Source organism: Monoraphidium neglectum, assembly GCF_000611645.1.
Source record: "Monoraphidium neglectum strain SAG 48.87 unplaced genomic scaffold scaffold00158, whole genome shotgun sequence".
Taxonomy (NCBI): domain Eukaryota; kingdom Viridiplantae; phylum Chlorophyta; class Chlorophyceae; order Sphaeropleales; family Selenastraceae; genus Monoraphidium; species Monoraphidium neglectum.
The window spans coordinates 1352-12415 of NW_014013470.1; the positions used below are offsets into that span (position 1 = coordinate 1352).

The 11064-nt window shown below is 62.3% G+C and overlaps 3 protein-coding genes across 3 annotated transcripts in view; 1 reads left to right on the forward strand and 2 right to left on the reverse strand.

Annotated features, from left to right (window-relative positions):
* Positions 1-5148, reverse strand: part of MNEG_1553 (Kinesin-4) — a gene marked incomplete at both ends in the record, with an annotated part of 6372 nt that extends 1224 nt beyond the window's left edge. Inside the window, 11 exons of the mRNA XM_014049957.1 lie at positions 160-281; positions 474-574; positions 813-965; positions 1369-1520; positions 1744-1847; positions 2125-2211; positions 2426-2548; positions 2899-3155; positions 3274-3411; positions 3583-4803; positions 5011-5148. Coding sequence (XP_013905411.1) covers positions 160-281; positions 474-574; positions 813-965; positions 1369-1520; positions 1744-1847; positions 2125-2211; positions 2426-2548; positions 2899-3155; positions 3274-3411; positions 3583-4803; positions 5011-5148 — 2596 coding nt within the window. The remainder of the gene's footprint in view (positions 1-159; positions 282-473; positions 575-812; positions 966-1368; positions 1521-1743; positions 1848-2124; positions 2212-2425; positions 2549-2898; positions 3156-3273; positions 3412-3582; positions 4804-5010) is intronic.
* Positions 5149-7256: 2108 nt separating this feature from the next.
* Positions 7257-8461, reverse strand: MNEG_1554 (Multiprotein-bridging factor 1a; the record flags this gene model as incomplete). Its single annotated transcript, XM_014049958.1, has 5 exons — positions 7257-7316; positions 7459-7524; positions 7810-7892; positions 8220-8259; positions 8372-8461. The coding sequence occupies 5 exons, from the start codon at positions 8459-8461 to the stop codon at positions 7257-7259; spliced, it is 339 nt and encodes a 112-aa protein (XP_013905412.1).
* A 1756-nt stretch (positions 8462-10217) lies between these two features.
* Positions 10218-11064, forward strand: part of MNEG_1555 (DNA mismatch repair protein MSH4) — a gene marked incomplete at both ends in the record, with an annotated part of 7764 nt that continues 6917 nt past the window's right edge. Inside the window, 2 exons of the mRNA XM_014049959.1 lie at positions 10218-10484; positions 10625-10879. Coding sequence (XP_013905413.1) covers positions 10218-10484; positions 10625-10879 — 522 coding nt within the window. The remainder of the gene's footprint in view (positions 10485-10624; positions 10880-11064) is intronic.

Genomic DNA, 11064 nt, shown 5'->3' on the forward strand with positions numbered 1-11064 from the left:
GGGGTCAAAACGAGTCCGCGATGCGGCATGTAAGTTACGGGAGGTTGAAAGGGGCCGAAATGCCGGTGAAAAGTTTTGCAGCCGGTATATACGACGCACATGCATGAAACAAGGGGAATGCCTCATGCGGCGTCCCGGCCCCGCTCGAGGCCGCCCTACCCGACGCCTCGCTCTTGCTGACGCGCTCGCTGCCGGCGAGGTCGATGAGGTGCAGGCAGCCGTGGCTGCGGGAGCCGGTGACGTGGCTGACGCCGTCGACAATCACCGTCAGGATCTGGTGGCTGTGGTTGGCGTGCATTGATTGGGGGAAAAGGTCAGGGAGCTGCGCCGCTGGCTGCTTATGGGGCTGGGGTTCAAGAACACATCCCCGTACAGGAGTCAGTTAGAAGTCGGTTTGGGTGGACCCTGCTCCCCTCAGTGCCGGCGCCCCAGTGTTTGGGCTCTGCGTCGCAGCTGCGCAGGTGCCGGCGCACCTGCGGCTGCTCCTATCGTTCATCTTGGTCTCGCTGGTGGCGCGGTTGCCGGCGCCGCGCGCCATCAGCGCGACCACGTCGTCCGAGTTGTCCACTTCCAGCTGCACAGGAGCATAAGAGTGTGTGTGTGTGTGTGTGTGTGTGTGTGTGTGTGTGTGTGTGTGTGTTTGTGTGTGAGTGCACGCGTGTATGCGTACGTGTATTTGTGGCACATGCCAACTTGTGCCTTGCAGAGGAGAACAATATCAACGCCCTGTCCACAACGGGGGCTTCAACGTGCAATGCTTGCAAGGAGCCCTCCTGCCGCCTTGCCCCCTTCCCGCACCCCCGCCCGCTCACCTGCACCGCGCCCGGCACGTTGCAGCCGCTGCCCTGGGTGCTGAGGATGTCCAGGCGCGGCGCGGAAGAGTAGGGGCTGGCGCCGTCGGCCAGGAGGTCCCTCAGGTTTTCGTTGTAGATCTCCAGCATCTGCACTGTGATGCGGTAGTCCACCTGCAGACGTGGCGATCGGCAGGATGGGCCAGCGGTCAAGGTGAAGAGAAAGGAAGTTCGGCAGCAGGGGCTAGCGGTCAAGATGATTAGATAGGCAGAGCCATGTGTGAGAGTGTGTGTGTGTATGTGTGTGTGTGAGTGTGTGTGCGCACGTGCACGTGTGTGAATGTATCTGAGTGAGTGTGGGTTTGAGGCTGGAGGAGGTGGGTGGTTGGGGGCGGCTCAGATTGATGCAGGTGGCTGGAGGGCAGGGGGTCAACTTCACGCATCAAGGGCCACAGATGAGTGCTGTGCAAGGGCTGATGCGGGTGGGTTGCTGTGGCAGCCAACTCAGCGCAATGCGGGCGCAGGGCAAGGGGCTGGGAGGGGCGCCGCGCAGTGGCAGCCGGTTGAGAGGGCACACCTCGTCCTGCCGCGCGTCGCGGATCGCGAACAGGTCGTCAAGGGCGCGGTAGTTGATGCCGCGCCCCTGTTCCTGGTGCACGTCGGTGCCGCTCATGGTGTGGGTCTTGCCGCTGCCGGTCTGGCCGTAGGCAAAGATGCACACGTTGTAGCCTGCGGGTTTCAAACAGCAGCCAAGCGGTCCGCGCCGTGGAAATGAGCGGTCCAGGGGCCAAACCCTCAAGAGGAGCTTGCAGCCAACGCCCTCCTGCGGGCCCCTGTAGCAGCGGCAGCTTGGTCTGCCCGGAACCACGGCCGCGCCCCAAGGCCGCGCCTACATGGTCAATATCGCTCCTAGGGCTGGCTGTGTCCACGTCCATCCTGACGCAAGGCTCACCGTCCAGCACCGAGCGAACGAGCGGCTGTGTGTCTTCGTACACCGCGTCCTGGCTGGCGCTTGGGTCAAACACGCGGTTGACCCGGAACTCCCGGTGCTCGTCCCTACGCGTGCCGAGCGGTCGCAGCGAGCGATGCCGAGGAGTTGCGGCAGGAAACAACGCCAGCGGAGGCGCGTCACTGTGCGCCATGGGGCATGCCGCCCTGCCTTTCGGAAACTTCTGCAAGCAGGACCAGCCAGCCAGCCAAATGCCTCGGCTGGCTGGTGGGCCAGGGGCTGTGTTGCCCCTTCCCACTGGCATCCGACTCAGCCACGAGGCAGCCAGCCTGCATGAACGCAACTCCATCACCCAACATACACCGTGCTTGTCGGGGCCCCTACTTGGTGGGGTTGTACACGGCGACCACATCCTCCTCTTCGCTCACGTCAACGCAGCTGCGGCTGCTGTCCCCGGTCGCGCCCGGCGGCCTGGGCGCCGGCGGCAGGGGGGAGGTCAGAGCGGGGCCGGGGCTGGTGCAGAGCGGCGCGGCCGGCTGTGCGTCTGTCCTGACCAGGTGGGTTGCAGGTTGTGCAGCAACTCGACGACTCCAAGCTCCTGCGGCCCCAGCCAGCCAGCCGCGCCCCCTGGTCAGGCCAGCCGTCCAGGACAGCTGCTGCCCCGCCTGCCCCGGCAGAGCCCCACCTGATGCGGCAGAACACGCGAATGCTGCCCTTGAGGTCCTGCACCTCGTTGTAGAGCGCGCGGTTCTGCTCCACCAGCGCCCTGTACCGCGCCGACAGGTCCTCCGACTCCTCGAGCTCGCGCCTATTGGGTTTGCGGGTTCGCGCGTGCATTTAGGGGACGGGGGCGGAGAATGGGTGTTGCGGGATGAGGCGACAGTCTGGGCTTCTTGCACATCACAAGCATCAGCCCGAACCTGCTTACGCCACGAGCGGAAGTATGCTTGCCCGTTCCACGCCACAAGCACAAGCCGTAGAGCCCAAGTCACACAGGACTGGCCCTGCAGCACGCACCACACAGCCTGCGCAACGAGCCCAAACCAAACAGCACAAGCCATACAGCGCAGCCCATGAGCTGAAGCCCACAGCCCACAGAGGAATGCACCATTCAGGCCTGCAATCCACCCCCTTGCGGCCGCCTGAATCAGCGCCCACCTCGCCTCCTCAAGCTTCGACTGCAGCGCTGCCTCCCGCCCCGCACGCGCACGCGCGCCCTCGTCCGCCCTGCCCTGCAGCGCAGCCAGCTCGGAGTCCCTCTGCTGCAGCGCCGCGTCGCGATCGCGCAGCGCCGCCCGCAGGGACTCCACTTCTGCTCGCTGGCAGGCGACGCTCGCGGTCCCAGCCTCGGCTGCACCTGCGGCGGCGGCTGCGTTGTCGCGGCGACGCTCGCCCTCCGCCAGCTGCAGGCGCTCCTGCGCACGGGCGCCAGGCCAAGCGTGCGTTCATGATCGACATGGGGGCTCAAGCGGGTGGCAGCAATCCGCGCGTCTGGTGTGCGGGCAGTTGCGAATGTGCTCTTGCGCCGCCTACCTGCATCTCGGACGCCTCGCGCAGCGCCATCGCGGCCCTGTCCCGCGCGCTGCTGAGCTCGTGGTCTTTCTGCAGCAGCCGCTTCTCGTACTCCTGGGTGATCTGGCCCAGCACCGAATCCACCACAGGGAACAGCACCTGCACGAGCGGGAGTGTGCGTATGGGGAGAGGCCTGCATGAGACAATGAGCGCGCGCTTGCACCGTGCCATGTTGCGGCTGAGCGAGCGGCGCCCTCGAGGATGAGGGTTCAGGGTTTAGGGGCCGGTGGCTCATCAACTTTGTTGTGTACCCGGGCCAACTGCACACACCTCCTGAGGGTCGAACGACGCCTGGCTGCCATAGCTGCTGCGCACGCCGCCCATCTGCCCCGCGTTCCCAGCCCCCATGTACATCCGCTCCCGGAGCATGCTGCTGCACTGCTGCATGAGGCGCGTCACGCCGGCCACGGACTGCCCGCCGGGGCCGCGCGGGGCCGACAGGCCCATGCCGCTCGCGCCCATGTAGGGGCCGGTCGGCATTGGCGGGAGCGCTGCAGAGGCAGACTGAATGAGGGGCAGGCCCGGACTGGGCTCATACGCCTGGGAGGGGTAGACGCCACTGTGACGAAGCGGCGCTGGCAGCGCGGGGCCGCCTCCTTTGGAGACGGCTCCCAACAGGCCAAGGTGCTGCTGCTGCTGCTGCTGCTGCTCTGCGTCAAACTGCTGCTGCTGCTGCTGCTGCTGCTGCTGATACAGCTGCTGCTGCTGCTGCTGCTGCTGTTGCTGCTGCTGCTGTTGCTGCTGCGCGAGAGACTGGTGGTGCACCAGTGATGGTTGGTGCATAGGTGGTTGGTACTGAGCGTAGCCGGATTGCTGGTGCTGGAGGCCGAGCTGGTACGCCTCTTCTGTGCTGAGGTGTGACACGGGCGAGGTTTGCTGCTGGTTTGAGTGCATGCCGCCAAGCGCAAGCGCGCGGTACTGCTCGGTGCTGGTGGAGCCTCCGTACACGCTCGTCGCGCGGCCCGAAGACATCGAGTTCGTCGTTGCCAGGCGCGCCGTGCTCGCGCCGCCTCCGCCCCCGCTGTTGCCGTCGCCACCGGGCGTGCCAAAATGCCCCGCCCCGCTGAGGCGGCGCGGCGTGGCAGTGGACGGCTCAACCGCCGGCTGCGCGGGCGCGGCCTCCATGGTGGCCGCCACCAGGCAGCTGCCGCGCGGGCTGCTGCCGCTGCCGCTGCCAGACCCGCTGCAGGGCGGCGATGCGGCGTCCTCATCAAGCAGCGCAGGCGTCGCCGGCGGCACGCCCGGCGAAACGCTGCGGGCCAACGGCGGTGCGGCTGCGACGGCCGCCGCCTCGGCGGCTGAGCGCAGGAAGAGCACGCACTCTGCAACGCTGGGGCGCTCTGCTTCCTCGCCCGCGTCCAAGTCGCTTGGAGTGAAGGCACACTCTGGCGGCAATAAGCGCTTGAGTGCAGCAAGGAAGCCGCCAATGTTGTGCTCTCGCTGGCGGATCAGGCCGCTGGGCCCTGGCTCGATGTCAGCGGCTAGCAGCACCTGCGCGGGTGAGGCGAAAAAAAGAGAGACATGATTGGCGCGGGTGTTGCGGTTGGAAGCAGAACGTTGTGGGGCTCTCACACCCTCACGTATCGCGGCCGATGGGCACTGCTGTCTGATTGCCGCCCTGCAGGAGCTCATCCGTCTACACCGCTGCTTTTCGTGCTTTTCGTGGGTAGGAGAGGGCGGTTTTACATTTGCACACACCTGCTGGACGGCGCCTGGGAACGCAGCGTTGGCCAGCTGGCAGAGCAGGACGCCGTCGCGGAGCGCGGTCCGAAACGCGCCGTCGCTCGCGTTAGGTACTGCACAACCGGCGACGGCCTGTATATACTCTGCGGCCATTCTGAGCTTCGTGGCGTGGACATCCCCGGGTTCCTTGAACGAAAGCCCCGCGGCAACATTGACAAACGCGGCGTCCATTGGGTGCGCTGCTCCCGCCACACAGGGGTCTGTCGTGGCCTCACGATCTTCAACTTCTCCCGGACTGACCCCGTCACTCAGGCCCACGCTGCGCGGTTGGCACAGGCGAGGGAACTGGCAAGGGGAGCCAGTCAGAGACCATGGGGGCTCATCCTGGGGCCTATGTAAGGTGACGACGCACTCAATAACGTTCCCCGAACATCGGGATGCTGTTGCAAACGCCAAATTCCCACAACCGGCTTTTGAAGGGCAAGGGGCAGCTGCCCTACGTGTTGCTGGTCTACAGCACCACGGAGGGTACTCATGGTGTGCGACAGCGATTCGGCAGAAGACAGGTGATTTTCTCGAGGTGCCCCCTGCATCCCGCGTGGATCCAAAGCTTGAATGATCGCAACTGATCTCGCTGCACAGCAGAGGTCACGGGTAGCGTCTACAGTGTGTCATTGCCTTTAAAAGGACTTGATTTTACAGGTTGCGGCCCTAATTCTAGTCGAGGGGGCGCAGGCCAGCAGATCGGTGTCCGGTGATCATGTCTGAAATAGGCACAATCCTGCGGACTTTTCTGGATGAGTACAAGAAGACACCTACCAAGGTCAAGGTGAGTTGCTTGGGACTTGGCCGAAGTGATCGCCTGAGGTCGCCGCGCTTCGCCTCCCCGCAGCGCCCCGATGTGAGTTGGTGCAGCGGCTAGGCCCTCTGTGCAGACTGGGCCTTACACTGTGTGATCAGTGCCTAGGGTGGCTCAGCGGACGCAATGCTTGCACGATACCTGCTGCGCAGACACTCGATGCTTTCATCGTGTATGCCTTGGCAACAGCGGCGGTGCAGGTGCGTGCCATAGCACAGCCGAATAATTTTGCAAACAGCGTCCTATGTATAGGTCCGAGCGGACTATGCACAGCTGGCACTGCATAGGGAACAAACAGCAACAGAACCCAGCAGGTAGCATGCCTAGTTGCCCCCCCCTAACGTGGTGTGCATCAGATGTGTCCTCAAGGCGAGGTCCAGGGAGGAAGCAGTCACCTTCGCACCCAACGCCGCGCCGTCATACAGAAACATCTGCATGTGGCCATGCGCAGGATGCCTGGCAGCGGGGTCGCCGCCTTGACTCTCATTGACGCGCCCCCATGCTCTGACAATCCCGTAAACCACCAGTTCACGTATATGCTGCTGGTGGGTACCTTTCCCTTCAACTCTTTCCTGGCGGGCATCCTCTGCTCCCTCTCATTCTTCTCCCTGACGGGTGAGCAGGCTAGAATGCGGCTTGAGGGAGCTTCCTGTGAAATGGCATCTGTATGGTCAATTTACCAGCCAGTGTGCTCGTGTCTTCTATCACGGTGCCACTGCGGACAACTGCAAATGTGCCTTGTTGCGGTGCCTCGCAACATTTGGGGCCTATTTTGTCACTTGAATCCGCATCACATGTTCCTCTGCATTCCTACGCATGTGCGGCGCAAAACAGTGTGCCTGAGGATGCAGATTGACCCAAGCAACAAGGACTTCACGGGCATCTCCCCAGAGCGAGCGTTTGCCGACTATGTGCTCGCAAATGCCATCCTGTTCTTGGCGGTGTTCAACTACATGGGTTGAGATCATTCAAACGGCTTTGTTGCTGACGACATATGACTGTAATAATGACTCCAGCTGCGACACCGATTGGGGCTTCCGTGTGCATCCACCCGCCAACCTCAACTTCAAACGTCTGCGTTCCCTGCCAATCACACAGATTGAATGCGCGTCTAATTACACGCACGGGTGTCTATGCACCAGGGAAGCTTGCACACAGGCCGTTTTGCCGGTAGATATGCGTGCGCCTGGCCATGAAAAAGAAGCTCTCTCAAATTAAGCAGGGGCACGTCCCAGGGGGGCCAACCCATGCGCAGGATTGCCAAACACAGTTGTGCGGTGAGCACAAAGCAGTGGCAGGGTGTGCGGAAACGCTACGTCTCTCAGTCAGGTGTAGGGTTGAGAAGTCGAATCGGCAAGGGCACAGACGGCGCAAGAGGAGAGCTGTGACCCGCTATGCCGCCTCACTTGCCAGGGTTTTTCTTCAAAACCACGCCCAGCACGCGGCTCATCTTTGAAAGCACCTGCGCATGACAAGGTTCAAAGGCAGTGCTCAGATAGCTGCAGCTACTCGCGCGTGCTTCTGAGTGTGGTGTAAATGTGCCTATCCCAGATAATCATGCGAGTGTGCAGCCTTCACACGTTCAGAATTGCTGCTGTGCACACCTGTGGGTTGGGGATGGCCTTGCCCGTCTCGTAGTCCTGGATGATTGACGGCTTCTCATTGATGAGCTGTAAAAGCAATTGGCGAAGAGGTGGCCAGGCAAAATGAGCGACTAAAATCAAGGTGCCTGAGAACTTTCGCACTTCCACCTGCCAAGCTGACTGCCAGCACAGCGGTGGGCTGCAGCGAAATGATGTGCTTGGGAGACTGACGCAGTACACGGTGGTGCCTCATGCAGGTGCACCTGCCATGATGGATCTGGTTGCCAGCCACCAAATCCGAGCAACTGCAAGCCGCTTTTACGGAACAATAGTGTGCACCAGCACAGGCTGGCTTCACTACAATGTGCATACCTGGCCCAGCTGCGCCTGCGTGAGTTTCTTGGCAGTGCGTGCCTGAATGATCTGCTTCTTCAGCTCTGTGGAGACCCGCTCGTCTGCGAGTGCAAAGCGCGAGGCACAACACCATCAGCAGGGCGGCAGAATGTCACTAGTGTGCTGCTTGTCATCTGCGCCTGGCCAGGACCTTGCATGCAAGATGCGCCGCGCGAGCTGCGCAAGCAGCGCAGCACGCTCACGGTGAAAGTCCTCCGTCTCCGCATCGAGCTTGTGTGCTGCCTTGCCGCTGGTGGTAGTAGGACCAGACTCTGTGATTAATAACATACGGGGCGCGCGAGTAAGCACAGGCGTTGGCGGCGAGTTCCATTAGACGGCTTCGCGCGGATTGCGTTGCACCCCACAAGCGCATGGGATCAGGCTCTCACGCTTGCGGCTGGTCTCCACTTCAGCACCCACTCGCCGGGCCTGCGTGCAAGGAATGGGCAGCGAGTGGAGCGTGAGGCCGCGGGCAGGAAAGAGTGGCGCGCAGCCCGCGTAAAACATCGTCCGGCCGGCGCGCCCGCGTTCAATTGCTCACCGCATTTACAGCTGCTTCGTCCTTGCGTGCTGCTGCGGATTGAGGCTTCTTGCGAAGGACCACCGGATCCCAGTCCTGTCCCGACGCCATACTGTCGATGTTAGGGATCAAAGAGGATAAAACACTAGGTATTGCAGGCCGGCTCGTAGGCGTCGAAGGTGAGTATGGGAGGGGATGCGGCGCTTTGTACCATGGCTCGCTGCGTGCGTGCCCGCCCCCGCCCGGCAGCTGCTCGCACTGGAGCCTGATGTCATGAGCTGGGGGCACACAAAAGATGTGCGAACGATGTGAGGTGTCACATTACGCTTGTTCCTTGCAGCCCCCATGCAACTTGGTGGACGGCAGGTGCAAGGTGATCACAGTATGGCACCCCCAGGCCGCTACGCTTGCGCTGATGCAAGCAAGCATGGTACCATATCAAGACCACAACCCTCTTCACTGCAAAATAATCAAACCGGTTTGCCCATGAGCCGTGAACCACGCCATGCTCAGCCTGCGAGGGCCGGCTACGACTGGCAGTTGAAAACGGTTGCCAGACGTGCAATTGGATAAGCGTAGCAGGCCTCCGCTTTTCGAACCCAAATGCAACTGCCTACCCAAACAGAGCAGCTGCACATGCATAAGTCAATCCTGCGCCCAGTACAACACTTGCTGGGGCCAACCCTACATACAAAGCAGCGTAGGAATGCACAAATACGTAGATACATCAGAAATATGGCTCAAGCAGGCTCTATGAAGATTCAAATTCTTGGCGGGTTGCATATTCTGGCAAACAAATAAAGCATTACTTACGTTCTCCAAAAAAGCCAGTAAAAAGTCACTAGTGCAATGGCACTCCAACGAAGGGCTGCCATGCACCAGCCGTACCGCCGTTGCGCTGCGGAGCACGGCCACCGCAGGCCAATGGATCCGCCGCCGCTGCTGGCTGCATCCTGCCGACTGGTGTCAAATCCAGGGATGCTGGGGTCCCTTGGCGCCTGCAAAGCGGACAAAGACAAGCAGTGTTGGAGCATGGCCGTCACATACAGGCACAGGCACAACGCTTGGGGCGCAGCAAGGCACTGGGTCATCGCCCTGGGCGGGGCTGCCTTGCCTGCGCACAATCTCCCCTTTGACAATCTGTGTGTGCCCCGGAATGTCCCTTGAGAGCAGCTTCCCATGGCTCAAGGCCATCAGACCAATGTGGATCGGCGAGCCCGCCTGCCCTGTGCTCCTGCTCACCCCAAGTCTTGCGACACAGCTATCGCAGCGGACAAGGCAGGTTTGGCTGCCATCAGCAGCAGCTTTGTAGGTCACAGGTATGTCGTAAGCCACCATGAAGCAGTCTGGAGGGGTAATGGTGTGCTGCTGCAGCCACGCGCTCGGCACTGCTGAGCCACAGCTCTCGCACATGATGGCATTGATCTGCATCCCTGCTATGAGATAGCACCTGTGGATACATGTGACACCGGAGACATGCGGAGGGGATGGCCTGGCCATTGAGATGAGGGCAGCATGCAGCAGCTGCAGCATCGGTGCGGCGCCTGCCCCCCGGCGTCATAACAGCGCAGCAGACCGCACGGGTCAGCATGTGGCGGCAACGTGACCACGGTACTCAATGTAAAGATTTGATAGAAATTCTACGACTAATTGAGTGAACGGTGTTTTGCTCACCCACGGGGGCCGGACCCGTAGATCTCGATAACGCACGGTTGCTACGCAGTTGTGGGCAGCACGCACATCGTATGATATCTTCCTAAGGACATATAGCGAGGTCCCGATGTAAGTCTATAGCATTCAACGCAAAGCAACCTGTATCATATCGTCTCCCGCCATAATTGATCTGGGGCATACCGGTAATAGTGCGATGTCTAGCCAGCAACAGGAGCAGACACGCGAAGGGGAAGCTCTAGAGCCCGCCCAGGATAAAATTGAGGACGACTTGGCACCGATCTTTGCCGCTTGCATCGAAAACCGCGCCAAGGAGGTCGGCGTGGCCGTCCTGGATCTGGCCGCGCTGCGACTGGAGCTCTCCCAGTTCATTGAGCCGGGCCATACCTACACGTCTACGCTGATGCACCTGGTGCCGCGTGCTCCGTGGCAGGTGGTAGTGGTGGGCTCTTCACACCACGAGGTGCGCTGTGCGCTTTGCCGGACGACGCACCAGTTGCGCAGCACCAGGCGCAAGATATGCGACGGGCGCAGCAGGTTGCCTGCAGCAAATTCGCAGGTTGCCGCGCCCTCTGACTTGGCACCCTGTTCCCGCGTGCTCAGGTGGCTGGCAGCAGCAGCCTCAATGCCGCGCTCCGCGCCGCGCCGCTGCGCCTCGCGCACGCGGCGCGCGGCGCGTTCGACGACACGCGCGGCTGCCTGGCGGTGTCTGAACTCGCGGCTGCGTCCTGCAAGCCCGACGCGCCCGCGGGTGCGGCGGCGAGCAAGTCCCACTACCTCGCCTTCGGCGCCGCGGGCGCCCTGCTCCAGCACCTGTCAGCCGGCGCCGGCGCCGTGATCGCGCCCGGCAGCTTGAGGGTCGAGTACGGGTCGGCGGCCCGCCACCACTTGCTGCTGGATCACAGCACCATCGCCGCGTTGGAGCTGATCCGCCCGCTGCACCACCCCGCGGCCGGCGGCGGCGGCGCCAGCGCCGCGCCGCGCGGGCCGCTCGCCCATGCGGCGGCCGCCGCAGCGGGCGGGGCCGGGGGTGGCCGCAGGGG